The sequence below is a fragment of the Agelaius phoeniceus genome, chromosome 29 (assembly GCF_051311805.1).
Source record: "Agelaius phoeniceus isolate bAgePho1 chromosome 29, bAgePho1.hap1, whole genome shotgun sequence".
NCBI lineage: Eukaryota > Metazoa > Chordata > Aves > Passeriformes > Icteridae > Agelaius > Agelaius phoeniceus.
This window is the reverse complement of record NC_135293.1, coordinates 794111-821947: the sequence shown is the minus strand read 5'-3', so window position 1 is coordinate 821947 and position 27837 is coordinate 794111. Positions and strand designations below refer to the sequence as shown.

The following is a 27837-nucleotide window of genomic DNA, read 5'->3' as shown; positions in this document are numbered from 1 at the left end:
CTCACCATTTTCACATTTTTGAGCCAAGTTGGAAGCTCTCTTCCCAGAAGGGCCAAAGCTGATTATTTCTGAGTCTTTCCCCCCAAAAACCCAAATTCCCATTTTCCTTTGCCATCCCCACTCCCATGGTGGGGATTGACCATCACTCAACCATTGTGACAGAGGAGAAATCCATAAAAATCCTTCACTTTATTCCCACTTTGCCACGAGGATGGAACAGATCACACCCGAGTTCAGCTTTGTTTAAAAAAAATAATATCAAACAGCTTTTTATTTCATTTTATTTTACCTTATTTTATTTTCCCCCACCCCTCAAGGTTCAGGATAAATGGTACAAATGTAATAAATGTAAACTGCACTTGGCACCGTCGGGGTCAATAAATAACATAAAAAAGGGAGCGAGCGTGGGAGGCGTTTGGGAGGCGGCGCTTTGGGATCTAAATAAATAACATAAGTTACTTCCAATAAATAGCAGTATCCAAAATACAGATGCATTGCATCCACTTCTGCAGCCGGGCACGGGCCCGGCCGTTCCGGAGGGGAACAGCAAAATCCGGATGGTGCCGGTGGTGCTGGAACAGGAATCCCTTTTCCCCCTTCCCCCTTTTCTACCTTTTATTTTTTTTTGGCCTTTTCCCCCTTTTTTCCTTTTTCTCCTTTTTTTCTTTTCCCTTTTTTTTTTTTTTTATTTTTCCCCCTTTTTTATTTTTCCCTTTTTTCTCCTTTCCCCCTTCTTTTATTTTCTTTTTTCCCCTTTTTCCTTTTCCCCCTTTCTCTTCAGCCTCTTTCCCCTTCTTTTCATTTCCTTTTTGCCCTTCCCCCTTTTTTCCTATATTTTTTTCTTTTTTGCACTTTTTCTCTTTTTACCTCTTTCCCTTTTTACCTTATCTTCTCTCCCACATTTCCACCTTTCCATTTTAATTGCTCTTTTCCCTTTTTCCCGTTATTCCTTTTCCCCCTTTTTTGTCCTTTTCCCTTTTTTTCTCCTTTATCTTTTTTCCCTCTTTTTCTTTTTTCTCCTCCCCCCCCTTTTTCCTTTCTCCCTTTTCTCCTTTTCCCTTTTTTTTCTTTTTTCTCCCCCCTTTTTCCTCCTTTTCCTTTTATTTCCTTTTCCCCTTTACTCCCCCTTTCTCTCGGGCCTCCCCTTTGAGGCCACGCTTTGTTTAGCCCAGAAGGAAAACACGTGGCAGCCCCGTTCCCAATTTACCATCTGAGGCTCTGAATCCCACCAAAACATCATTTCTCTTGATAACTTGGGAAAATCCTTTATCCCAGCAGGATCCTGGAGCTGTTTAAACCCAGAACATTCCCTCTGCCAATGCTTCCATTGAGTGAAGACGACAATGAAATTTCCCCCAATTTCCCCCAATTTCCCCCCCGTGGATCCCAAATTGGACCCTGGGAGCGAACGGGATCCCAAGGGATTTGTGGGATGTGTGGATCTGATCCCGAGATCAGCGTGTCCTGATGGAAAACCCACTGGAAATCCCAGAACTCACTGTGGCAGGGCTGGGAGAGCACAACCCTGGGATTTTGCACTGTCACAACCACCGGGATCGATTTAAACATCTCCAAACCTCCTGCTCTTCAAACCTTCCTCTCCCGGGAGGAGCTGCAGCCCCAGACAGACAAAAACCCAACCCCAAAATCCCCCCAACAGCTGCTGCACACTGGTTATTATTATTATTATTAATATTAATATTAACCAGCACATGGGATGCTGAGGAGGGAGCCAGATGAGATTCTGCTGTGGCTTTGAGGAGGGAATTTTCCACTTTTTTTTTTCTTCTTTTTTTTTTTTTTTTTGCATTGTAGACATTCTTCCGGGCAGCTCCAGCTCCTATTACAGCAGAGGGGGCTGGAGAAATGGAAAGCATTAGGGGAACCTCAGCCTCTCTATTGGAACCACATTTCCAGGGCCAGCTGGCAGCGGGATGGCACCGGGACAGCTGGAGGAGCTCCACGAGGAGGAGGAGGAGGAGGAGCCCTGAAGAAGACATGGAAGCAGAATCCATCCTTTTGGCCACACCACGATGCCCCAGCTCGCCCCACTGGGGAGTTTTGTGGCTGCAAATCCCAGCTGTTCCCAAAAAAAAAAAACCCAGCAGGAGCAGTGGGAGGCAGATGGGGAACATCCCCTCCGCATGGGCTGGAGCTGCACTGCCAGCAGGGGGAAATTAAAAACAAAACAAAAAAAGAATACAAAAAGTGATGGATTGGAGCTATTCCTGCTGGGTTTAACACACCATTGCATTGAGTCAGGTTTTCCTCCTGGTTCTGGGGGCTCCAAGCTGGATTTGCACTGGGAATGGGGGATCTTGGCAGCTGGGGGATGTCCCTTGTCCCCTTGTCTTCCTGCGGCTCCCAGCACCACCCTGGCAACAGGAGGGTCCCTTGGGCCTGGTGCCCACCATCAAGGCACCCTAAATCCCTGGATTCTGCCAAAACTGTCCCAGACCAGGCTGCAAACACTGAGCAGAGGCAGCTCAAGCTCCAAATCCTCCTCTGCAGCACCAGGTCTTGCACTGCTTCCACACCACCTTCCCTGCCTTCCCTGCTCTGCTTCCATTCCTTTTTCCTTACTGCAACAAAACTAATTTTAGCTTTATAGCAGCGAGAGCTGGAAAGCACCCAAGCCCTTGAGAGGACAGTTATTATTATTATTATTATCATGATCATTATTAGATTTGGGTGCTTTCTTTTTTCCTTGAACTCGAGTGAGCCGCTTATCCACAGCTCCTGCTGCCCATCTGCCATTCCCATCCTCCAGCTGATCCTTTTGGGCCACTTTTCCCATTTCCAGCCAAAATGCAGGCCTGCAAACTCACACCTTGATTCAGGAGCTGCACCTGGAGCGTGGAGTTTCTCCACTCTCAGTTCCCATTTCCTGGGTGCAGGTTTCACACCCCACACCCACGGCTGCCTCCTGCCTTTCCCGAAATCCAAGGAAAACTCCGTGTTACAGACTCCAGGCTGCCTTCCTGGGCTGCCAGCCCTGCTGAAGGATGGTGTTTATACTCCCCCACTACACCCTGGCTCCGCTCAGCCAAGAGCTGCGTTTGGATAAAAAGGAAAGAAAAAAACCCCAAAAATCCCCACAAAGCCTGGGCCTGCGTGGAGGTCGGGAATGTGGCTGCTCCAACACAAGGTGCTGCTCCCCATGCCATGCCAAGGGATGCCATCCTGCTTCCCCAAATGCTGCAGCACCATCCCTGAGCTGGGATCACCACCAGCAGCCCTCCTCCTCCTCAGGATGAAGGCACAAGGGATTTTTCCCCCCCGTTTGTCCGGAGAGAGGAGCCAGGACGGGGGGGGTGGCACCCGGAGTGTTTTCCCTCACGTTGGTTAATGCCCAGGACATGACACCAATATTCTCCTTCTGTTTATGATTTGCCTTTTCTGGGAAGGGAGCCAAGGGGAGAAAACCCATCAATCCCAGGCAACAACTCGAGCCTGCCCAGGGAATGTGAGAGTCTGCGGGCTCATTTATTTCCCCGCAGAGTAAACAGCAGTGACACTGCTGTAAATGTGAGCAGAGCCAAAGCCAGGCCTGAGTCCCCTCTCCTGCAGGATCCCAGCCCCAGGCAGAGCATGGGGGATGCTCCCAGGAGAGCTGGGGGGATTTTGGGAGACGCCAAACCAGGGATGCTCCTGCCCACGCCACTCTGCTGGTGGCCCTGGGGAGGTTCTGTCACCTCCCTGGCGGTGGCCGCGCTCTGGCCCAGCTGCCTGTGGCAGGGGCACAGGAGGTTAATCCAGTTACTTCAGATTATCCCGAGTTTTAAGAAGAAAAGCCCCAGGGCTGCAGGAACGAGACGATGGCAGAAGGGGCACAAGCCAGAGGGAGTCAGAGCCACACACAAATCACTCTCAGCGTTTCTGTGTCCCCAAACACTGGGATCTGGGGCGGCTGGAGCTCCCCCAGCAGCTCAGGGTGGTCACAAAACCCCAGAGCTACAGAAAGACTCAGCTCCCACCCTGGGGCAGCACAGGGAACCTGATGCACCCCAAACCTGTAATGCACCCTAAAAAACACCTTGAGTGTGCAGCAGGCCCCAAAACACACCCGGAGTGTGCAGCAGGCCCCAAAACACACCCGGAGCGTGCAGCACACCCTAAAACACATCTTGAGTGTGCAGCACACCCCAAAACACACCTGGAGTGTGCAGCACACCCCAAAACACACCCGGAGTGTGCAGCAGGCCCCAAAACACACCTGGAGTGTGCAGCAAGGCCCAAAACACACCCGGAGTGTGCAGCACACCCTGTCCAGTACCACACAGCTCCGACACTGCTCACAACTCCCCCTGCACGTGCCACACCCCTGTGCCACACCCCTGTGCCACACCCTGACACAGAACCCCCGGCACGCGTGTATGTTGTGTGTGTGTGTGTGTGTGTGTCCCACACCAGAGACACCTGCACTGCACCACCCCCGTGCAGGTAACGTAGCCGGTGACACGTGTGATGTGTGTGACACGTGTGACACGTGTGACACGCAGTGCAGCCCGTGCACGCCGAGGGCACGTTGCACACCCACTGCCACCTCAGCAGGGACCTCTGGGCCACCCGCAGAGGGGACAACAGACTTGAGCCACCACCACCACCACCTCTCCAACCGCCCCGCCACGGCGGCGGCCACGTCTCTAGTCCAGTGACGGTGACGCCGAGGGACACGCCAGCGGCTCAGTCTCTCCTCCTCCGGCCGCCCCGGCCTCCATCCCGGCCCTGCGCCCGGGTGTCCCCCGTGTCACACGCAGCCGCACTCCTTGGCCGACAGCTCGTTGACGGTGTAGTAGCGGTTGTAGGCGTCCAGGAAGGAGACGTCGTCGTCGTAGGCCAGCGGCCTGCAGCACGGCCGCGCGCGGATCTTCTCCTTCCGGATCTTTCTGCGGCTCCTCATGCTCTTGAGGGAGAGGTCGTAGCTGCGCACGGCGGCCTCGCAGGTGCCGCTGCAGTAGCGGAACAGGACGGTCTCGTCCGACTCGTAGCCCAGGCCCAGCTCGCTGACGCTGACCTCGAGCTCGCGCAGCTCGCAGGGTTTGTGGCGGGCGCGGGCGCGCTTGCGGCGGCCGCCGGCGCGGGGGAACAGCGGCAGCTCGTGCCCGCCCGAGTTCACGGCCTGGCGGTAGCGCTCCACCAGCGCCGAGAGCAGCTGGCGCATCTCGCCCTCCGTGTAGCTCTCCAGCAAGGCGCTGTCTGCAGGAGGAGGGGACGCGGTTAGAGGGTGGCCCCGTGGAGGGTGAGGGGTGCTGGGGTGGGTGGAGAAGGCCTGAGGTGGGAGATCCTCCATGGGTGAGGGTCTGGGCATCCTCCGGGATGGAAGGGCCTTGGGGTGGGTGGAAAACCTCAGGATGGAGGTTCCCTGGGGTGGGTGGAGACTCCCTCAGGATGGAGACTCCCTCAGGATGGAGGTTCCCTGGGGTGGGTGGATAATCTCAGGATGGAGACTCCCTGGGGTTGGTAAACATCCTCCAAGAAGAAGGTTCCTTGGGGTGCATGACTCCCAGGATGGAGATTGCCTGTGGTGGGTGGATGACCTCAGGAGAGAGGTGCCTTTGGGGTGGGTGGACCTCCCCCAGGATGGAGACTCCCTGGGGTTGGCAAACATCCTCCAGGAAGAAGGTTCCTTGGGGTGTACAACTCCCAGGATGGAGATTCCCATGGTGGGTTTACATCCACCTGGATGGAGGTCACCTGAGATGGGAGGTCCTCCATGGCTGAGGATCTCAGGATCCTCCAGGATGGAGGTGCCTTAAGGTGGATGGATGATCCCCAGGATGGAAATTCCCTGAGGTGGGTGAACGTCCCCTAGGATGGGAGTCCCTTGGGGCCGGTGGATTTGGGGAGAAGCCCCAGTAAATTTCCTCTTGGCGCTGTTTCACTGTGCTCTGGGAGCCCCAAGAGCCCCTGAGACCCCGGGGCCAGCAGCCAACACACAAACTGTGCCCAGCCACTGCTGGCAACACCCCCATCCCTCTGTCCCAGCCCTAAATCCAGGGTTATTCCAGCTCGGCTCCGCAGGAGGCACAGGAAAGACAGAGGAAAGCGTGATCTGACAGCTTGTCATCGATTTCCAAATTTCCACCCAAAAAAAGCAGTTCCTCTGGTTTGGAATCAAAACAAACACGTGGGGATTTCCAGCCCTCAGGGAGTACTGAGGGGTGAGCCGGGGGAGCTGCTGCCGTGCCCTCATCTTCAGCTCCTGTTTGACATTTTCCATTTGTAAAAAATAGCACGGAACAACAAAAAAAAAAATTACCAAAAAAAAAAAAGGCCATTTGGAAGGGAATAAAAGCAGCTTCTTTGCAGGAACTGAGCTGTTTGAGTTCCCCTCTGTGGAGAGCTCTGCTGTGCTCACACCAAAGTTTGCTGCCCAGTGCCTCCTGCTCGCCACAAACCCTCCTAAAGGGGATGTTGGGATGCAGGAGAGGGCAGGGAGTGACCCCAGAGGGATTTGGGGGATCTGTGGGGCTGGGGGGAACAGAGACCCCGGGGTGGAGGAGCAGGAGCTTACACTGGGCCAGCAGAGAGCCGTGGCGTTGCAGCGCCCGCGGGGATCTCCGCAGCGAGGAGGAGGAGGAGGAGGAGGAGGAAGAAGAGGAGGAGGAGGAATCCCGTGAGGAAGACGGCGAGGAAGGCAAGGGGCTGAGTTCCCGGCTTCCGCTGAACATGTCTCTACAAACTAAAATGGATAACATGGAACTGAGGAGCATCGATGCAATGGCTGCAAACTTCCATACCTTCATCTTAGAGCAAGTCAGAACATTGAAACTCTGCAAAACAGGCAAAACAAACATCCTTAATGTGTGCCCCCGGCCCCCAGAGCCCCTCACCTCCCTGCCTCCCTCCCTCCCTGAGGTTTGGGATGGGGGATCCTTCCCCTGGGATCCCCTTGGCTCCAGCTGCTCCCTTCCCAACACCAGCACAGTGCTGAGATGGGGAAACTGAGGCACGAGGGGCAGCCCAGGGGTGTGTTGGGCTGGGCTGGGAGAATGGCCATGGAAAAGGTGCCTTGGGGCTTCTGGTGGCAATGGGGACAAGGTGGCACCAATGGGGATGAGGTGACACCAATGGGAATGAGGTGACACCAATGGGAATGAGGTGGCACCAATGGGGATGAGGTGGCACCAATGGGGATGAAGTGGTATCAATAGGGACAAGGTGGCACCAATGGGGATGAGGTGGAACCAATAGGGATGAAGTGGCACCAATAGGGATGAGATGGCAGCAATGGGAATGAGGTGGCACCAGTGGGGACAAAGTGGCATCAATAGGAACAAGGTGGCAGCAATAGGGACAAGGTGGCACCAATGGGAATGAGATGGCAGCAATGGGAAAGAGGTGACACCAGTGGGAATGAGGTGGCACCAATGGGGATGAGGTGACACCAATGGGAATGATGTGGCAGCAATGGGGACAAGGTGGCACCCATGAGGTGCCACAGGATGAGGTGACGCCAGTGGGAACAAGGTGGCAGCAATAAGGATGAGGTAGCAGCAATGGGGATAAGGGAACACCAACGAGAATGAGGTGACACCAGTGGGGACAAGCTGGTGGCCCCATCCCAGCCCTTCCCACAAACACAGATGAGGTGACACCAGTGGGGACAAGGTGGCACCACTGGGGATGAGGTGACACCAGTGGGGACGAGGTGGTGGCCCCGTCCCAGCCCTTCCCACAAACACAGCTGCTCCCACTGCCCCTCACTCCACCCAGGTTTCCTGACAGGACAGGGACACTCCTGCCACCCCAGCCTGTGTCGCTCCTCCCTGGAACGTTCCCTTGGGAAGCAGAGGGCAGCAGGAGGAGCCCCTGGCTCTGGTGGGTTTGATGTCCCTGTCCTTCCACCTCCTGGCTCCTGTATTTATTTCAGCTCCTTGCAAACTCCAAATATTTTTCCTTTTAAAATAAATTTTCCATGGGGGTATTACTTGGGGGGGGAAAGGACACTTTGTTCTGCTCTCCAGGAGGACGAACAGCTTTTAACAGCTGAAGTTTGGTGTTTTGGGAGGTGAATTCCATGAGCAGTGGGATCTCACAACCTCCATCGCCCAGGGGGGCTCAGCCCCCTTTGTCCTGCTCGGGGGAGGAAAAGGCTGGGCCAGGGCAGGGCTGTGACACTCGATCCCCCCACCTGAGGAAGGGCCTCTGGCTCCTTGCAGGCCCATAAAATTTTAGGAGAGCGGTTCCAGGCTCGCTGCACGTCCCATAAAACAGCCTCCCATTCCGGCAGCCAGCAGCCCTGGCCCCCACCCACTCGCCTGTGACCTTTCGAGAGACTCAAATCCCAGCTCCAAAGTGCAAAACAATAACAACAAAGTTATTCCAGGCTTTGCTGTTGGTTTCTTTTGCTCTAAAAAGCCCCAGACCAGCCCCGTCCAACCTGGCCTTGGACACTTCCAGGGATGATGGTGTTTCCACTTGTTTTTCCTGATAAATCAAAAATCCAGCAGACGTTTTTTGCCCACAAAACGTGGAGCGTTTGGGATTCTCTGGTGTCCCTCACTTTTCACACTCTCGCTTTTTCCCATCCCTCTCGTTTTTCAACCCCATTCCCAGTTTTTCCAGCAAATCTTGGGATTTGTTCCCGATGTCCACAGACTCCTTAAAGTTCACAGAGGGAGAAAAGTGAATTTATTTTTTTCCCCCCACAAATCCTCCTTGCTGAAGGGTTGAAAGAAGGAGATGCCAAAACTTTCAGTGCTGATGCTTCAAAGCAGAGGACCCAAAAGACATTATATTCTAAGTGTGCCATAAATTTTCCGTCGATTCATGTTTCCGGGCATTGATTCATTATTTTCCAGAGCCCAGCCTCAAGAATGGATGGAGCCACGGTGTGGCCGAAGGATTTTTGGCAGCACAAAGCACTTGGAAAGACAGAGGCCTTGATGGGACATCAGAGAGAGCTTCCACCTGCCACACACTGTTTATTTGAGTGCCTTACATGGGAGCCAAGCTGCTTTGAAATCCCGGCTCCTCATGACTCATCCTGCAGGAATTAAACAATTTCCATGGGCAGCCGCTCCAGAGGCTGCTCCTCCAGCAGCTCCAGCTCAACGCCTGGTCCTGCTCACAGGATGGGTCTGGGCTGTCCTGGAGAGGATGAGGCTGGTGGAGAGACAGGCTGTTCCCAAGACTGCCTCAGATCTTCCCCAAAACTGCCTCAGATTTTCCCCAAAAGCTTCCTCAGACTGTCCTCAAAACTCCTTCAAATTTTCCCCAAAACTCCCTCAGACAGTAAGAAAAACACCCTCAGATTTTCCCCAAAAACTTCTTCAGATTGTCCCCAAAACCCCTTTAGATTTTACCCCAAAACTTCCTCAGATTGTCCTCAAAACTCCTCCAGATTTTCCCCAAAACTTCTTCAGATTTTACCCCAAAACTTCCTCAGATTGTCCTCAAAACTCTTCCAGATTTTCCCCAAAACTTCTTCAGATTTTACCCCAAAACTTCCTCAGATTATCCTCAAAACTCCTCCAGATTTTCCCCAAAACTTCTTCAGATTTTCCCCCAAAACTTCCTCATGCTGTCCATAAACTCCTTCAGATTTTCCCCCAAAACTTCCTCGCACTGTCCCCAAAATTCCTTCAGATTTTCCCCAAAGCTTCTTCAGACCATTCCAAAATTGCATCAGACCTCCCCCAAAATTTACCACAAGCTCCCAAAACACTTTCTTAGGGATTGAGCTGTGAGGACTGGAGCCTGCAGTGCCCCTGGATCAAACTGGTCTCAAAATGCCAAAACTGGCCCCAAAACAAGGAGCATTGAAAGGAAAAAAAAAAGCCCCAAACCCTGATTTGAGCTGGACCTGTTGGATTGTCCTGCTCTTTTGACAGAAAGTGGTGCACAAAGGAGGGGAAAATGTCCCTGTCCCATCTCCAGCTCTGCTCTCAGCTCATCCCTGCTCCTCCTCCTCCCCCTGCAGCTCTTCCCAGTCCCTCTAAGCAGAGGCAGAGCGCAGTGTGGGACACATGGTTCTGCTTTGCCTCGGTGAAATCCAGCCCAGCAGCTCCCCCCAGACCCCCCAAAGGGCCAACCACAAACCAGGCACAGCCTCAGCCCTGGGATGCAGCCCTGATCCTCTGGGGAAGGTCTGGGGGAAGTGTGACCCCAGCGAGGGGAATGGGGCTGGGCATGGACCCGCTGGGGGGAGAGGGAAATGGGGTGGGGGAAAAGGGAGTGGGACAGAGGAGAGGGAAATGGGATGGTGGAGAGGGAGATGGGATGGAAGAGAGGGAGATGAGATGGTGGAGAGGGAAATGGGGTGGTGGAGAGGGAAATGGGATGGTGGAGAAGGAGATGGGATGGAGGAGAGGGAAATGAGATGGTGGAGAGGAAGGGGAGATGGTGGAGAAGGAGGTGGGATGGGGTGAGGATAATGGGACGAGGGAGAGGAAAATGGGATGGAAGAGAGGGAGATGGGAGGGTGGAGAAGGAGATGGGATGGGGGAGAGGAAAATGGGGTGGAGGAGAGGGAAATGGGATGGGGGAGAGGGAGGTGGGATGGAGGAGAGGGAAACGGGATGGAGAAGAGTGAAGTGGGATGGTGTAGAGGAAAATGGAAGGGTGGAGAGGGAGATGGGACAGAGGAGAAGGAGATGGGATGGAGGAGAGGGAGGTGGGATGGTGAGAAGGTGGGATGGTGGGATGGTGGGATGGAGGAGAAGGTGGGATGCTGGGATGCTGGGATGCTGGGATGCTGGGACGGTGGGATGGTGGGATGGAGGGATGCTGGGATGCTGGGATGCTGGGATGCTGGGAGGGTGGGATGGAGGGATGCTGGGATGGTGGGATGGTGCGATGGTGGGATGCCGGGATGCTGGGATGCTGGGATGGAGGAGAAGGTGGGATGGTGGGATGCTGGGATGGAGGAGAAGGTGGGATGCTGGGATGCTGGGATGGAGGGATGCTGGGATGCCGGGATGCTGGGATGCTGGGATGGAGGAGAAGGTGGGATGCTGGGATGCCGGGATGCTGGGATGCTGGGATGGAGGGATGCTGGGATGGAGGAGAAGGTGGGATGGTGGGATGCTGGGATGCTGGGATGCTGGGATGCTGGGATGCTGGGATGCTGGGATGGAGGAGAAGGTGGTATGCTGGGATGCTGGGATGCTGGGATGCTGGGATGGTGTGGGGCAGGAGGAGCTCCAGCACTCCCAGAGCCCCAGGCTGAGCGCGCCAAGCCCTCGTTCCCACGCTGCCGTGACATTTACGTTCGGGCTGAATTACGGCGGGTTTGGTTTACGTCTCTCCAAACAGCTGGAGAGCAACAAACCCACCCTCAACACGGTGGAAATAATGAGGAAAAGCCTCCCCTGCCGAGCTGGTGGGATGGGGATGGATGGGCCAGGGCACCCCGTGGTGCCGGGAGCGACGCCAGGGGTGGTGGCCACGCCAAGTCGTGGTTGGAGGAGGAAGCCTGGGGAGCTTCCACCCATCAGAGCAGCTCTTGCTGTGGCCAAATTCCCACCATTCCACGGAATCACGGAGTCCCAGACTGGTTTGGGTTGTAAGGGACCTTAAAGCCCATCCAGTGGCACCCCTGCCACACCCTCCACACCTTCCACACCTTCCACAACTTCCTCACCTTCCACACCTTCCTCACCTTCCTCACCTTCCTCACCTTCCACACCTTCCTCACCTTCCACACCTTCCACACCTTCCTCACCTTCCTCACCTTCCTCACCTTCCTCACCTTCCACACTTTCCACACCTTTCTCACCTTCCACACCTTCCTCACCTTCCTCACCTTCCACTCTCCCAGGCTGTTCCAAGTCCCACCCAGCTCGATTTGAAATTTTCCCTCATTTTGGGTTCGGCAGAGCCAAACCAGCTCAAAGGAGGAGGCACCAGGGCAAGGCAGGGATTTGGGGACACTGCCCCGTCCATATCCACATCCCAGACACCAAAGGGCATCACCTTTGGGAATGAGCAGGCACAGGGCCCCCGGAGCCCCTCAGCACAGCCAGACCCCACAGTGGGAAGGAGATGACCCATCCCAAATTCCCAAATCCCACAGAACACAACAAATCCTGCCAGAGAGGGGTCCGGGAGCTCTTCCAGGAGGGAAAGGAGCACAGGGGAGGAAAATCCCAATTTGTGCCAGGGCCAAGGGGCACCTTGAGCCACCCCTGCGTGGCAGGGACAGCATCCTGTGCCCGAGCCCGGCCGCTTTGCACGGGGAGAAGCCAAATCCCCCGGGATGGAAATCCCGGCAGGACCACAGCCACGGTAGCCCCAAAACAGAGACCCCGCGGCCACGACCCCCCGCCGTCTCTCCCCACCCCCAGGAGCTGCCCCCAGACCCATTTTGGGGCTGGATTCGTGCACGGAAGCCTCGGGGCAGGGCTCTCACCGCGTCCCGCGGGGTCCCCGCTGCCTCCATCCGCGCCGGCGCTGGGCTGCGGGGGAGCTGCCGGCCCGCAGGGATGGATCCATGCCCTGGGAGGCTGCGGCGGAGCCTTTGATTCCTTCCCCGGAGGTCTCGCGTGGGCTTTCATGTCATTAATTAACGGGATCCGCAGCGGGAGGGATCCCGCTGGATGCGGGGCCGAGCGCGGGGGTTTCCACCCCTGCTGGGACCAGTCTGGGACCGGTTCAGCCCCGGTTCAGCCCAGGCTGGGCCCGGCCCATCCCTGCAAGGGCAGATAATGCTGCTGCACGCCCTGCAGCCTCGGCTTCCCGCCGGAGGCTGGGAATGCAGCTGCAATATAAATCAGCAGGAAATAAAAGCGGGTTTGATGCAGCGCAGCTCCTGCAGTGTCACCCAGCGCGGCCCGGGGACACCTGGGGGTGTCTGTGCAGGGCCCGGGGGGACACCTGGCCGAGATCTGCCCCCGACACCGCCCGGCTCTGACAAACAGCATCAAATCCTGCACCTTTCGGCGATATTTATTCCCTTTCCAGCTAAAAAGCAGCCAAAAACGTTTAAAAATCGTTGTGGGCTGGGCATGGATGATGTGCTCCCAGTTTGTGTTCCCAGTTTGTGTTCCCAGTTTGTGCTCCCAGTTTGTGCTCCCGGTTCGTGCTCCCAGTTTGTGCTCCCAAATTGTGCTCCCAGTTTATGCTCCCAGTTTGGGCTCCCAGTTTGTGCTCCCGGTTTGTGCTCCCGGTTTGCGCTCCCGGTTTGCGCTCCCGGTTTGCGCTCCCAGCCCAGTGTCCCCACCGATCCCTCAAGGTGCGGCAGCCCCGCCAAGGTCACCGCGGCTGCAGCAAAGCCCAAACCCCTCCCTAAGCCGATTCCGTCAGGTCTAAGCAGCAGCGAGAGCCGCCCTTCACGGGAAGAGGTGAGTAATTAGAGATTAATTACTGATAAAATCCCTCAGGGTATTGCCCAAGGGCTGCAGCGGGAGCAGAGCCAGGCTCGAGGTGAATAACACCAAAACCGAGCGGGGATGTCTGCGGGAAAACTCCCTGCGGACAGATCCCCTTTGCTGAAGGGCAGAGAAAATCAAATTGCATCGCTTGAAATCCCACCAAAACCAGCGTGGTTCGTGTGGCCACGGAGGAAATCAGGGATAAGAGCAGCCAAGGACCCCCCACCCGCTGCTGGGCGCCTTTGGGTGCTGCTGTGCCAATCTCCTGCACGCCCGGTGCTGCTTTTCCAGCCCAAATTTTCCCTCTCGTGCCAAAACCTGGACTCTAAATGTCAATTATTTTTGGATCCGGAGTGACGCCCCCCCCCTCCCCGGAATTAATAAACTTCCCGATGCCAAAAAGGGGCGGTTTGTCAGAGGAAACTAATTACTGTGGCTTGTTTGAACAATCCCAGTGCCTCGGGAAAGAGGGTTAAAAGCTTAAATTTTGGCAGCGAGACGGAGCCCAGGCCCCAGATGTGCTTTGCTCTGGGCCCGTTTCGACACCGCTGGTATCTGAGAGCTGCCACGGCTGCGCTGGGGGGCAAAATCTCCTTTTTTCCAAGAAAGGAAAAGCCCTCGGTGGGATCAGGGAGGGAGGAATAGGCCAGAGGCAGGAGGGGTCGCCTCCCGCAGCACAGCTTGGCCACTTTCCCCTTCCCTGGTTTTTAGGGTTTCCTCCGTTGTGGATTCCCCAAATCCCTGGAGGGGTCATGGTGCTGCAGGGTGCCTCAGTTTCCCCCTTGGAAAAACACCTTGAAGGTGTAAATTCCTGATTTGCCCGGGGTTCCACCTGGGAAATATCCGGGTATTAATTCCTGATTTTCCCAGGGTTCCGTCTGGGAAATATTCAGGTATTGACTCCTGATTTTCTCGGGGTTCTGTCTGGGAAATATTCAGGTATTGATTCCTGATTTTCCCGGGGTTCCGTCTGGGAAATATCCAGGTATTGATTCCTGATTTGCCCAGGGTTCCGTCTGGGAAATGTCCAGGCATTAATTCCTGATTTTCCCGGGGTTCCAGCTGGGAAATATCCAGGTATTAATTCCTGATTTTCCCGGGTTCCACCTCTGCCTTTTCCGCACGTCTCAGGCGCGCTGAGGCCCTGCGCCTCCGCATCCCTCCAGCTCCCACCTGAGCAATTCCCATCCTCATCGCCCGGGAATCAGGCCCTGCCCTGAGCCAGCTCTCCCTCCTGCGGGATGCAGCGCTGGGATGCGGGAGCCCCGCGGGCTCAGCGCCCGCCCGCATCCCCAGCAGGCAGCGCAGGTGATGCCGATGCCGAGCCGGGCATTGCCCCCGTTCTCCGCTCGCTTCTCCCCGCATTCCCGGCCGCACGGGTTCCCCCGGGTTATCCGAGCGCTTTGCTGAGGGCACCGAGCCCCGAGCGGGGTTTGCAAATCCAATTTGCGCTAAAGCCTCGCGGCGGGGCTTGGCCGGAGCAGGGAGCGGGATCCCATCAGGATTTACTGCCCGACTCCAGCCAACACATTGAAGCACTTAGAGCTGCTGCAGAGCGAGCGCGGAGGAGGAATTGCGGCCGGGACGGCAGCGGCAGCGAGCTGGGAACGCGGATTGCAGCCAGGGGCATTTCAGAGCTGCGAGATGCTTGGGGGTGTTCCGAAAATTACCCCGCAAACATCAGAGGTTTATGTCCAAAAAGGAGACAGGGGAGTCCTTGTTACTTTATTCGAATAAAGGGAGAGGCCGTGGGGCGTTCTCCTGGATCTCTCCAATTTTTGGAGGATGCAGCCTCCTTTTTATCCCAATTTCCCGGCCTCATTTCCCTTCTCTCTTTCCCCATTTCTGAGGTACTTGAGAGGTACAGACTTCCCAATACACCTGATACCAGAGATTTCCCTCTAATGTATAACCCTCCCTTTTCATTCTTATTTCTAACTGAATTTAGGGGTTTTTCCCCATTAGCTGAGGTACTTGAGAGGCACAGACTCCCCAATATGCTTGACACCAAAGATTTCCCTCTGATGTATAACCCTCCCTTTTCATTTTTAATTCTTACAGAATTTAGGAGTTTTTCTTCCCCATTGTTTCTTTCATCTCTCAATGTCTAATTTCATCTATCAGCAAACCTAAAGTTCATTTTGTAAAAGCAAATCTCTTTTCCCATTCATCGATCAGGGAATCCTTCCCATTGTTTCTTTAATCTCCCAGTGCTGGTTTTATCCACCAGCAGACCCAGAGCTTGTCTGTAAAGACAAATCCACCGTTCCTCTCAGGGGAAATGGGGCTGGGGGTGATGGGGAGAGCTGGAGGGTCCCCAAAGGGCAGCAGGTTGGCTCAGCTGGGCCTTTGCATGTGGAGATGGTGACAGCAGGGACAGGGACACGGGCCCGAGCTCTGCTGTCACTGCAGGGAAAACCGGCTGGGATCCCTCAGGTGTCGCCCTGAATTTTTAAGATTTTCTAACCCTTCTGATGTTTGCATTCTTGCAACGAACTTCCTCACGCACTTTCTGTAAATAACTCATTGGTTTTGCATTCTTTTATGGAGGAGGAGAAATTTGATGGGCTGTTGGTTTGCCCAGTGGCGTTGCAGAGCTGGCACTGTCGCCCTCCAATCCACTGTCACTTTTGGTAATCTATAAATGTTGGAGTCAGAAAAATAAAGGTCCCTTTTTTACCTTGAAAGAGCAGCGAGTTCACGTCGTGTTGTTTCGTGCCCGATAATGGCACTCAGGGATGAGAGGTTTTCCACTGGGAAGAGCCACGCGGTTTCCTAAAAAGCAGAATTTTCCCTCTGCTCCCACCCTGGATATCAGTGTGGGGGGAGAGCTGTGACCTCGCTGCCCTTCCCACCCCGCTGGCCTCTCCCTCCCATGGCTCCAGCTCAGCTGTGGGTAAAAGATTGGGATCGCTGCTCCTGCTGCCATAAAAGCACCGATTACAACTGGAGCACAGCCACCAAATCCTGCCCACGCTGCCGCCGAGGAGCTGCCACCGGCGGCGAGGGGCGGGGCAGGTGACACAGACGGGGACAATCTGCACCTTTTCCTGCCCTTTTCCCACCTTTGCCGGAGCAGAGGCTGCTCAGAGCAGCAGGAAGTTCAGGAAGGTGCTGTTGGAAGATGATGGCGCGGCCAAAGAGCTCCAGCAGAACATGGACTGGGGCATTTCTCTGTCACTGCCCATGGGAATGGGGCTGGTCCTGCTGCAGCTCCTGTGCTGGTGGCCAGGGACAGAGGACATGGACCATCCTCAGATTGACCTCCCAGAGCAGCTGGGGCTGCCCCATCCCCGCCAGTGTCCAAGGCCAGGGCGTGGAACCGCCTGGGGGACGGGGAGGTGCCCCTGCCCGAGGTCCTTTCCAACCCAAACCATTCCAGGACTCCATCACCTGCTCCTGGAGACAGGAGGGGACCAGACCCCCCTCTCCTCCCCATCCTCCTCTGTCAGGGGGATCCCACCATGGGTGATGCTTTGCCAGGACACAGCTCTGTCCATGCCCAGAGGGTTCCCACCACCCAAATCCTGCCTGGAGCCTTCCAGCCTCCCCTTTTCCCTCCCTAAACTTCTCTTGGACACCAAACAGGTGGGGTTTTGCCCCAGTTCAGGGTGATGCTGTCAGTGCCCAGCCCGGCTCGGCAGAGCTCTGCTCCTCCCTCATCCTCTCCCAGCGCTGGCACCGTCCCTCCCAGGCTGCTCTGAGGAGCTGCTAAGCCTCAAAAATGTGCTTTCAATATGCCAACACCGCTTAATGAAGAGAGCAGCTGCCCTGTTAAACCAGAGGCCAGCCCTTCCTCCGGGGAGCGCGGGATGGGCGTTCCCAGCTGGGACCTTCGGTGCTGAAGGTGCCGTGGGTTCACACCCGAGGTTTGGGCTGGCCTCGGTGTCCCCTGTGCTGCACGAGGGCACAGCCTTGGGAAGGCAGCAGAGAGGGGATAAAAACATGGAAAACCAAGAAAAGCCACCCCAGCCCCTCGCTGGGAGCGTTCCCTGCCTGCTCCTCCCAGCACAGAGAACACAACCCCTGGGATGGACCCCGCAGGGATTTGGGGTTTTGGTTTGCAGACCCTGCTCTGCTCCAGGGCAGCAGGACTGGGGGGGGTCCACCCTGTGTCACCATGCCATCAGCCTGCAGATGCCATCAGCACGTCCCACAGCCCTGGGGGCAGTGACAACAGCAGCAATAAATACACCCCAGGCTCCCAGGCAGCTCCTTCAGCCAAAACCAGCATTTTTAAAGGCAAAAAGGCCCCCACGAGCCATGGCCTTGGTCAGTTCTGCATCACTGCCATCACCAGCAAGACCCAGACATGGCAACCGTGGAGCAAAGTCAGTTTTCTCACCGGGAAGGACAAGGCTGGGTTTACAACCTCCTCTAAACCAGGCCAGGATTTAATTAAGGGACTCCCCAAGGCCTGGAGCCACAAAAGCAGGACCCTGCTCCTGAATTCTCTCCATCCCCAGAGCCCAGGAGAGCTCCAGGACTGGATTCATCGCCCTGCCCAAGCACCACTGCCCCCTGTGCCGCCACCAAAGCTGCTGAGACAGAGCAAAATGCAGCTCCTGCTTTGGATTATTGCAGCTTGGGAGCGATGCTGGGGGAGCAGCTTCCCCTCCTGGGACACCCTGAGAGCTGCCCTGGCTCCCTCCCCTCCAGCCCTGCTCCTGGACCCAGCTCAAAGGGAACCTCTGCTGCAGGAAAACAAATCAGATGTGGTTCCATGCAGATGGAAACAGCCCAGGAAGCAGCACTGCTGTGAGTGGCATCGCCTGCGAGCCTCTGAGCCACGGCGGGAGGAGGAAACGCTTCTTGGAGAACGCTACGGTGGCAAAGGGATTGTTTCAATTTAGCTCTGGGATGTTGGGCCGCAAAGTGAGCCAGTTTTGGGGTTTTGTGAGGGAGAAGAGATGGGAATGGAGCTGTTTGTGGTGTTTCCCTTCCCACAGCTCCGCTCCAATGTGCACCAGAGCGGCGCTGCAGCACGCCTGGCACAGCCAGGAGGGAGCTGCTCTTCCTCTTCTCCAAGTTTCACAGGGAAATGCTGCTCCAGACTGACCAAATCCCAGAAAAATCGGAGTTGGGTGGGATTTCTCCAGCCCAAGCCATTAATGGTGGTGCTGGAGTAGGTGGCTCACCTTGACCAGGAGACTGGGCCACCCCATGGCTGCGCTGCAGGGATGCCAAGTGATCCCAGGGAAACAAACACACACCAGTAAAATAACCCATACCAATAAAATAAAATAACCCATACCAGTGAAACAAACCCACACCAGTAAAATAACCCATACCAGTAAAATAACCCATACCAGTAAAATAACCCATACCAGTAAAATAAAATAACCCATACCAGTGAAACAAACCCACACCAGTAAAATAACCCATACCAGTAAAATAACCCACACCAGTAAAATAACCCATACCAGTAAAATAAAATAACCCATACCAGTGAAACAAATCCTCACCAGTAAAATAACCCATACCAGTAAAATAACCCACACCAGTAAACAAACCCATACCAGTAAAATAACCCATACCAGTAAAATAACCCATACCAGTGAAACAAACCCACACCAGTAAAATTACCCCACACCAGTAAAATAACCCCGCACCAGTAAAATTACCCCACACCAGCAAAACAAACCCACACCAGTGAAATAACCCATACCAGTGAAAGAAATCCACACCAGTGAAACAAACCCACACCAGTTAAAAAACCCCCACAACAGTAAAAAAAACCCATGCCAGTGAAACAAACCCATACCAGTAAAACAAACCCCCGCACCAGTAAAACAAACTCACAGCAGTAAAATTACCCCACACCAGTAAAGCCCTCGCCAGTCCTGTCCTCACCTCCTGATGGGAACCCACACAGGGCCTCCTCCCTTCCCCTCAGCATCTCCCTTGCCCTGCTGGGTGCCCTGAGCTGCTCCCTGGGCAGGGGTGGCACCGAGAGGCAGCTGCCAGCTCCTTGTGCCCCCCTAAGCCACCCCTGGGAGGGCATGGTCTGGCTCAGCACGACAGGGTGGGGAGAAAACAGAGCTCTGAACGCCACCCCCCACCCTGTGTGCATGGGGACAGCCAAGGTGGCACCTGCTCTGGCCTCACGATTGGCTGGGCTGCGTTTGGGGCTCATGGGAGGTACCCTGAACTCAGAAAGGGGGCATTGCCAACCTTGCATCCATCCCTGCGGACCCCCAAAGGTGCAAATCAACCCCAAAGCTCATCCTGGAGCCCCCACACCCGGCACAGCCCAAGGGGGATCCAGGAGGGAGGTGGCCGAGCCCGATGTGACTCATGGCAGTGCCGTGGGAGGGCACCCAGTGCCACCAGAGCCGGGCCCAGCACCGGGCACGGTCACCAGGGGTGCCCACCCTGTCCCTGCGTGTCCCTGGGCTGTGCCACAGCGAACCAGAGCAGCTCCTTTTATTTCCAGCCCATCCACGAGGCCTGGAAGGCGCCGGGCTCTGCCCTTGCAGAGGCTCTGCCCCCGTGCCCATCCTGCCGGGATGTGCCACATCTGCCGTGCCCCTTCCTCCGGGCCCGAGCCGGCCCTCCGACACCCAGCGCCGCTTAAAAACCCGGGCTGCAGGAGCAGGAACGTCCAATCCTTCCCCCAGCCCCGGAGCCGCTGGGATGGAGGCGCAGGAGGAGCCCGGAGCCCGGCGGTGACACCGAGGGCATTCACAGCGGGGCACGGAGCAGAGCCCAGTGCAGCGTCTGCAGCCGCCGCAGCGGGCAGATTTGGGTCGGAACCAAAGGGAAAAAGGCAAATCCAAGCGCTCACGCACCCTAAAATTCGGCACGGGGACGCCCCTTCCCTGCTCGGTTTCTCTGCCCTGCGCCAGGCAGAGGCTCCTGCCCGGAGCCCCCGCGAGCACGAGTGGGTGAATTTGGGATCCACTGGGATCCTGCCTTTAGAACCGGGATCTCAGCACTCATCCAGGGCTCACACGGCGCCTCCAACAGGCACCAGCCCCTTCTCCCGCCGGGATAAGCCGTGCCCTTCACCCAGCGCCGGATCGCGGATCGGCTCCCGGAGCGAGGATGGGATTTAAATCAGTGCTGGCTACAAGCTACCATATATGTGCAATAAAGACACCCGAGGTCTGCCTTGTTTTGTTAAAGCCTTCGGAGACACCGCGGCGAGAGGGGAAAATTCCCTCCCTGGAGGATGGGGGGAACTTCACCCGCAGCCCCAGCCGAGCTCTGGACGCGGTCAGCGCTGCGGCGCGGCCGGGGCTGGGAGAAGGTGACGGGGCCGGCGATGCCGGCTGGAGATCCTTCCGTTCCTTAAACTAATATTTAGACAGGACCCATCTCCTCCCTCCCGCGCTCCCGGAGCCGTCCCGCGCCGTGTTTGTGTTCCTGCGTGGCGGGACGGGCTCCAAGTATGCAGCAAAGTCCCGCGGCGGCCGCCCAGGCCGCCCCGACCCCGGCACGGGGCTGGCTCCCCCCGCTCCCCCATCCCCGGGGGAGCCCCAGGGCTCTGGTTCTGCCCCGTTCGGCGGCGGCAGCATCCGACCCGCCGGGCGCTCGGCGGGGAACAAACAGCGGCGAAACCCCGGGGTTCAGAGGCTTCACCGGGACCCCCGGAGCCGCCCCCGGTGCCGCAGCGCCGCGCGGGGCAGGAGCGTCCCGGGCCGGGCAGGTGCCCGGGGCCGGCGCTGCCGAGCCGGGGCCGCCCGCGGCGCTTACCTGGACGCCGGTGCCGGTGCGCGGCGCTCAGCGGCGGCTCCGTGCCGGGGCCGGGGCACGCGTGGGGCCGGGGGTCGCCATGGGCGAGCGGCGCGGGGCTGGCGCGGGTTTGGCTCGGCTGGAGCGCGGCGGGGGCGCTCGGCCGCCGCCTCCTCCCGCACCGGGGGGCGGGTTTGGAGCCGGCCGGTTCCCCCGCCCCGCCCGGTCCCGAGCCGGGCTGCGCTCCGGGGCCGCTGCCGGTGCCCGTCTCGCCCCGGTGCCTCCCGGTGCCGCTGCCGCCCGCGCCCCGCAGCCAGACGAGTCCGCGGCTCCCCCGGAGGAGGCACCGGCTGCTTCTCGCAGCAGAGCCGACGGGGCCGCCCCGCCCCGCCCCGGTCCCTCCCGGTGCCGCCCCGGTCCCTCCCGGTGCCGGTCCCGCCCCGCCCGGGCTCAGCCAGACGCGCCGACGCTGCCCCGGTGCTGCCGGCCCCGAGCCCCGGTTCTGCCCACGGCACCGCCCCGTTCCCCCGGTTCGCCGCCCTCGCACCCCTCGGCGCTGCCCCTGCACCCGGTGCCCGCCGCGGGCGAGGACCAGCCCGGGCCCGGTGCCCCAAGCTCCCCTCGCTGCGGTACCGAACGCCCCCGGCCATGGGCGCATCCCTCCCTTGTTAATTGGGGGCATTTTGAAGCCGGTCTGGGCAGGGCACGGCGGGGCCGTCAGCAGCTTTCAGGCACGGGCACCGCTGCGTTTCCATCGGGGCTTTCCCCGCCCGGGTTTCGCAGAGCGAGGGCGCCGGGAGCGCGGCAGGGTCCCCGCCTGGCACGGGACAGGCTGGAGGTCGATGCCAGCCGGGACAGGCTGCTGAGTGCCTGGGAGATGAGCGGCGATTTTGTATTTCCCGTGTGAGCACCGAATGGCTTGGCTGGATTCATGAAATCATTGAGCTGCCTAAGCTGGAAAAGCCCTCTCAGTTCATCAGGTCCAGCCATTCCTCCACCCCTGTCCCCAGGGCCTCTTCTGCACATCCCTGACATCCCTCCGTGGTGACTCCACCATGGACAGGCCTTGCAGTGAGGAAATGGCCTTTAAGGCCCCTTCCCACCCAATCTCCCAAGCCAAACCGTTCCAGGATTCCATGAGAAGGGCTGAGGAGAGGCAGGAGACCAGGAGGTTCATCGAGCTGCTCATCCTGCAGCATCTCCCGTGGCTTTGCCTCCTCTCCTCGCTCTCCCTACTGGAAATCAGGAATGTGAGTGCTGGAGATGCTGAAGAGACCCCAAAAAAAAGGCAAATCCAGCTTTGAGAGGGGTGCAGGTGCCCCTTGGAATGAAGGGCCAGACCTGCTCGGGCACATTTCCAGAGGCTGCTCCTGGCACGGGGATGCTCAGGGAGTCAGTGGCTGTAGGAAACAGCGGGATCAGAGTTTAGAGAGGAGAGGCTTAACGCTCCCTAAATGCCTGGCTCCTTCCTTCTCCCATCTCCCCGGTGTTTGTTTTTGCAAGTATTAATATGCTGGGACTGTTTCCTTTAGCACATGTCGGGGCTGGAGGGGTTCACCGAGGGCTCTGGGATCTGGGTGACCCTGGCCCATCAGGACACCTTCCCAGGAGTGCTCCAAGGAGCCCGAGCCACCCAGCCCTGGCAGGAGCCAAAGGCCTGAGCTGCTGCCGGTGGGCTGGGGCCGTGGCTCTGCTCTCTGGCTTCACCCGGACGTGTCCAGCAGCTCTGGGACAGCGCTGCAGGGCCCCCGCCTGCTCCACAAGCCTCGGGAGGCAGCGGTTGTCCTGCCAAAACCCCCAGTAGCTGCTAAACAAACAACTTAATGCAAAGCAGCCTCGGCGGAGAGGGAGCGAACGTGCCCAAGGAAGCGTCGGAGCCATTACGGAGCCGCAGCAAAGGCAGCACAGCCTGGTACAATTTGCGACTTTTGTTTTAATTAACGTTTTGCTAATGACGTGTGTAACACGGCTGGTGATAGGCAGCTTCCATCCATCCATCCATCCATCCGTCTGTCCGTCCATCCCCTGGTGTTTGCTCAGAGCCCGGGATGTCACGGTGGGATTGTCCTGGCTCCGTGATCCCTGCGGGATCTGGGGAATATTCCGTGATCCCCACACCTCGCCCTGCTCTCTCTAGCTGGCTTGATATCAGCACCTAAATCGCAAAATCCAGAGTGCAACTGGGAGCCTCTGGCTGGTGGAGGAGGTTTGGGAGCCTCTCCTGTTTGGCTTGGCTGCCTCTCCTTGACCAGTCGAGCCACCCTTGATCCGCTGGGATTTAGAGCATCTCCAGGCTGATCCCGGAGATTCCCCTTGGCTCTCCCCGTGTTTGCTGCTCTCAGGCGCTGTGCAGTGACATCTCAGACAGGTTCCTCGTGCAGCACACTGAAAAAAGGAGCCCCAAGGAGCCCCAAGGAGCCCCAAGGAGCCCCAAGGAGCCCTGTGGTGCTGGCATGGGGAGGGATGTGCTGCAGGCTGGTGGCACCCAAGGCGAGGGGATCGGACACGGGATCCAGAGGGAATGTTGTGAACCACTGGAATGGATCCAGAGGGGATGTTGTGAACCACTGGAACGGAGTGAGAAATTGGAAGCAGGCAGAAAAGCCGTGGTACAGAATGTCACACACAAAACCCACGAGGAACAAGTGTCTGTAAACACCGAGGGGGGAAATCTGAGCAATTAAGTCATTTGAAACGTCAAATAGCCCGTGGACCCCACATTTGGACATGACAGATGAACAAAAACATAGACATTAAAAATTCCTGAAAACTAACAAAGGAACTATGATTAATTTCCCTCTGTTCCAGGGCAATCGCATTATATACACACAAAGGAGTCATAAAAATTCCAGCATGACGGAACAAAATCCTTGCAGAGCTCCACAGATAAAATACAACCATACTGGAGGGAGCTGGGATGGCCCGGGGAAGGAGCTTGGGTGGCTCCCGCACATCCCTTTGGACAAAAGACCTTTCCCAAAGGATGCAGCCAAGAGGTGACACCTGCTGAAAGTGCTGCTGGATGTTGTGTCCCAGCTGGGCACGGGACAAATCCTTCGTGGTGGCAGCAGCAGGTCCCTGCAAGGAGCCACACGTGGGATGAGCTGGGCTTGGTAAAATCCCGAGAAATTTGGGGTGCAGATGCATCTCGGTGCAAGAATGGGCAGGAAGAAGGCAGGGAAAGGAATGGGGTCAACATCCTCCTGTGCCACGGCCAATTTCAGACTCCCGTTGAATCCCAAGGGCCGGAACTGAGGGTTTAGGAAGGAGAGAAAATGAAGGGATGAAGTCAAATCCTTGCAGCCCAAGAGGCAGGCGGCTTCCTTCAGTTCGGAGGGAGATATTCCAAACCAAAACCACAAAGAAAATATCATTAGAAGAGGCCGCAGTGCTGCTCGGTGACTTGTTCATTGGCTTTTTGTGGGATGTTTTTCATCAAATCCGGCTGTGGAGTCTGCAAAGTTAATTAAGGAGGGGGCTGAGCGGTGCCAGGGGCTGAGGGGGGTTTAGGGCTGCCCGTGCACGAGGAGAAAAATCCCCTGGGAACAGCAAAGCCCAAGCCCAGCCGGGCAGGGACAGGCAGCGAGCGGGGAGGGGGCTCCAGCATCCCAACATCCATCGCAGCACGGCCAGGACCCCGAGCAATCCCATCCCGGATTGCAGCTCATCATTCACTCGCTGCCCTCTGCTCGGTGACCCGGCCATGGGGACTCATTCCCACATCCTAATGGGCCGTGAAACGCTCGGGACACCCCGAGCCCTGGCTGGGAAAAGCTGGAGAATAAAAATAAAATAAAATAAATACGTGGGGATTGTGGCGAAATGGTGCGAAATGAGGAAAAAGCAAAGAGAGGCGCGAGACAGGGCTGTGCCTTGTGTCCCCATGGCACTGCCGTGTGTCCCCAGGCTGTCCCCATGTCCCCAAGGCCCTGCCATGTGTCCCCATGGCACTGCCATTTGTCCCCAGGCTGTCCCCATGTCCCCAAGGCTCTGCTGTGTGTCCCCAGGCTGTCCCTGTGACCCCATGGCTCTGCCATGTGTCCCCATGGCTCTGCTGTGTGTCCCCAGGGCCCTGCCATGTGTCCCCAGGGCTCTCCCATGTCCCCAAGGCTCTGCCATGTGTCCCCAGGGCTCTCCCATGTCCCCAAGGCTCTGCCATGTGTCCCTAAGCTGTCCCCATGGCTCTGCCGTGTGTCCCCAGGCTGTCCCCAAGGCTCTGCCGTGTGTCCCCAAGGCTCTGCCATGTGTCCCTAGGGCTCTGCCGTGTGTCCCCAGGCTGTCCCCATGTCCCCAGGCTGTCCCCATGTCCCCATGGCTCTGCCATGTGTCTCCAGGGCTCTGCCGTGTGTCCCCATGGCACTGCCGTGTGTCCCCATGGCTCTGCCATTTGTCCCCAGGCTGTCCCCATGTCCCCAAGGCTCTGCCATGTGTCCCTAAGCTGTCCCCACGGCTCTGTCCTGTGTCCCCATGTCCCCGCCTGGCCTGGCAGGTGACAGCAGTGGCCCTGCCTCGCTCTGTCCCCATTCCCAACCCCGCTTTTCCAGCCAGCTGAGGTGCGCCGGGCCAGAGCCATGGCAACTCTTACACAGAGCGTCAACAAAAATCAGCTCCACAAGGATTTTCTCCTGGAAATCCCCGGGGGACGGGGAGGCTCCGGGCCATAAAAGAGCCTTTCACGTTTATTTGGGTGGATGCTGAAGAGGAGCTAAGGGGAGACCCTGCTCCAGCCCAGCCACATCCCAGCCTGTGGGGCAGGAGCAGGGCAGGGATATCCAGGCCAGCACAAATCCATGGATTCCCTGCCCTTGAGCTGCCTCACCCCCTCAGCCAGACCTTGGAATCCAGCCTGGATAGGTGGGAAAGGGACACCTTGGATTAATCCTATTTTTTTTTGTTCGGCGTACATCTTGAAAAAATAATTTTATTTTCAACCCAAATCCAGTGGTATCCAAAAAACTTCTTCTCCTTTTTTTTCTTTTTTTTCTTTTTTTTTTTCCTTTTCCTTTGATAATGGAAAAATTCAGCTCGGAGGCAGCTTTCAGAGCTGGATGGGAAATTCTCCTGTGAGGAACAATCCTCCACCTTCCTCCCAGCAAAGACAACCCTCCCGCCTCGCCACTCAGCAGGGACTCAATTACACATATGAGGCTGACCCAGCTAAAAGAGGAGTTTGACACAAAATTGGGAACCTGCCAAAAAAGAAATTCCTAATTGAAAGTGGTTCCTGCAGTGGGGTCTGCGCACGGCGACCCCTCCTCTGTCACTGTGAGTTACGAGCACTCTCCATCCCATTTTTATGGTTCCCTTTTCCTCCAGCCCTGGGCACGCTCTGGGATGCAGGAGAGGGGTGGCTCTGCCTTTTTCCAGATCCTTCTCTTTCCTTGGAGCCACAGGCTGGAGTATGAACAGATTAAAAGTTCAAGCTCTAATAAACTGAGTCCCCAAAAGCAAAGTGTAGGCAGGGGGACAGATGGGATTCCCAGGATCGCGGTGTTCTGCACCTTCCCCACGTGTCCCTGTCCTGATGGGACGTTTGGGAGGGGGGGGACACGGAGATTTTGGGGCCACAAAAGCCACGGGGGGCTGAGAGAGGCGAGGCAGGCACGGAAGCGCTGTCAGATCTCATTTCTCCCACTGTCGCCGGAGCTCGGCCATCGGGCAGCCCCTAAAATGGAAATCTCGGGGATTTTGCCCGGAGCTCTGCTCTGGAGCTGCCACAGCCCCTGTGCCTCACCCTGCCCTCACCATTGGACAGCTCCCAAAATAAAAATTGGGGGATTTTGCCCGGGGCTCTGCTCTGGAGCTGCCACAGCCCCTGTGCCGCATCCCGCAGCCACCACCGGGCACTCCCCAAAATAAAAATTGGGGGATTTTGCCCAGGGCCGTGCCCCAGAGCTGTCGCAGCCCCCGTGCCGCACCCTGCCCTCAGCTCCTTTCACACCTCCCCGGGCGCTCAGGCCACGCTCCAGATGTTCCCCATCAGCAGCAGACCCGAGGACTTTTTACACCGGATTTCAGCAGCCAAATTTCCTTCGTTTTCTCAGAGGCAGCGATGCAGGCTCCTGGAGCAGCGTCTGGCTGGGGAAGGGGATGAACGCTGCTGCTCCAGCGTGGGATCCACAGGATCCAGAGCAGAGCCTGCCTTCCTCAGGTCTTTTCCAAAATATCTGGCTCTGGGATGAGCCCTGACCCCCAGACCGACCCCCAAACTCCTCCCAGTGCCCCTCCTGGCAGAGCAGGGGTGCTCAGGGGTCATCGGAGCTCTCTGGGTTCCACAGGAATGTCCCAGCTGCGCCTGGGCTCCTTTTGGGACAGGATCAATCCTTGTCCTGCCTGCCCCAACCACGGGGCTCCCCAGGATCGGCTCTTCCAGCTTCATTCCTGCGCTGCAAGAGGGATGGGATGGATCTGTGACCCACAGGCACACCCAGGGGAGAAGAATTTCAGGGAATTTCCTGGGGATTGATGCCATTCCTCCTGGCAAGGCAATGGGAGCACTCACCTGCCCCGGGGGGCTCAGCCCAGGGGCTCTGCTCGCTCCTCCCTCTCCACCACATTCCAGGCAGGTAAAATCCCTCCAAAAGCTGGGATCTGGGCAGAGCTATCCCTCATTACGGAGCCAGGTTCGCAGCTGGAGCTGCCAGCCCGGTCCGGCTTCCGACCGCTGCCAGTGCCGGGAGAGCTGCTGGGGCTCCACTTCAAAGCTTTTGTTAAAGCCTCTGCCACGGAAATGGGGATGCCTGGAACTTCCAGATGCCTGGCAGGGCTGCAGATAAAACATTTGGATCGTTTGGCTGGCTGGGGGTGCGAGGGAAGCATGGAAATTACGGCAACAGATGGG

At 57.1% G+C, this 27837-nt stretch overlaps 1 protein-coding gene across 3 annotated transcripts; it reads right to left on the bottom strand.

The window, feature by feature from the left end:
* Positions 1-180: 180 nt before the first annotated feature.
* Positions 181-21099, bottom strand: NRTN (neurturin). 3 transcript variants are annotated; one of them, XM_077191536.1, is made up of 3 exons: positions 21018-21099; positions 6518-6685; positions 181-5199 (listed from the first exon to the last, which is right to left on the bottom strand). In XM_077191536.1, exons 2-3 carry the CDS (start codon positions 6672-6674, stop codon positions 4751-4753), a joined length of 606 nt encoding a protein of 201 aa, XP_077047651.1. In that variant the 5' UTR covers positions 6675-6685; positions 21018-21099; the 3' UTR covers positions 181-4750. The 3 variants fall into 3 exon arrangements, with proteins under 3 accessions (XP_077047651.1, XP_054505931.2, XP_077047650.1); XM_054649956.2 differs by lacking the exon at positions 21018-21099 and adding an exon at positions 12359-12691 and having other exon boundaries at positions 6518-6776; XM_077191535.1 differs by lacking the exon at positions 21018-21099 and adding an exon at positions 12359-12691.
* Positions 21100-27837: the final 6738 nt, after the last annotated feature.

Bases quoted from the DNA above. Each gene is read 5' to 3' on its own strand.
- NRTN (XM_077191535.1), bottom strand. From the start codon at position 12,503: ATGAAAGCCCACGCGAGACCTCCGGGGAAGGAATCAAAGGCTCCGCCG. The intron at 6,686-12,358 runs GTGAGAGCCCTG...TATCCATTTTAG, and splicing joins CGGGGACCCCGCGGGACGCG to TTTGTAGAGACATGTTCAGC. The intron at 5,200-6,517 runs GTAAGCTCCTGC...CTCCTCCTGCAG, and splicing joins CGGCTCTCTGCTGGCCCAGT to ACAGCGCCTTGCTGGAGAGC.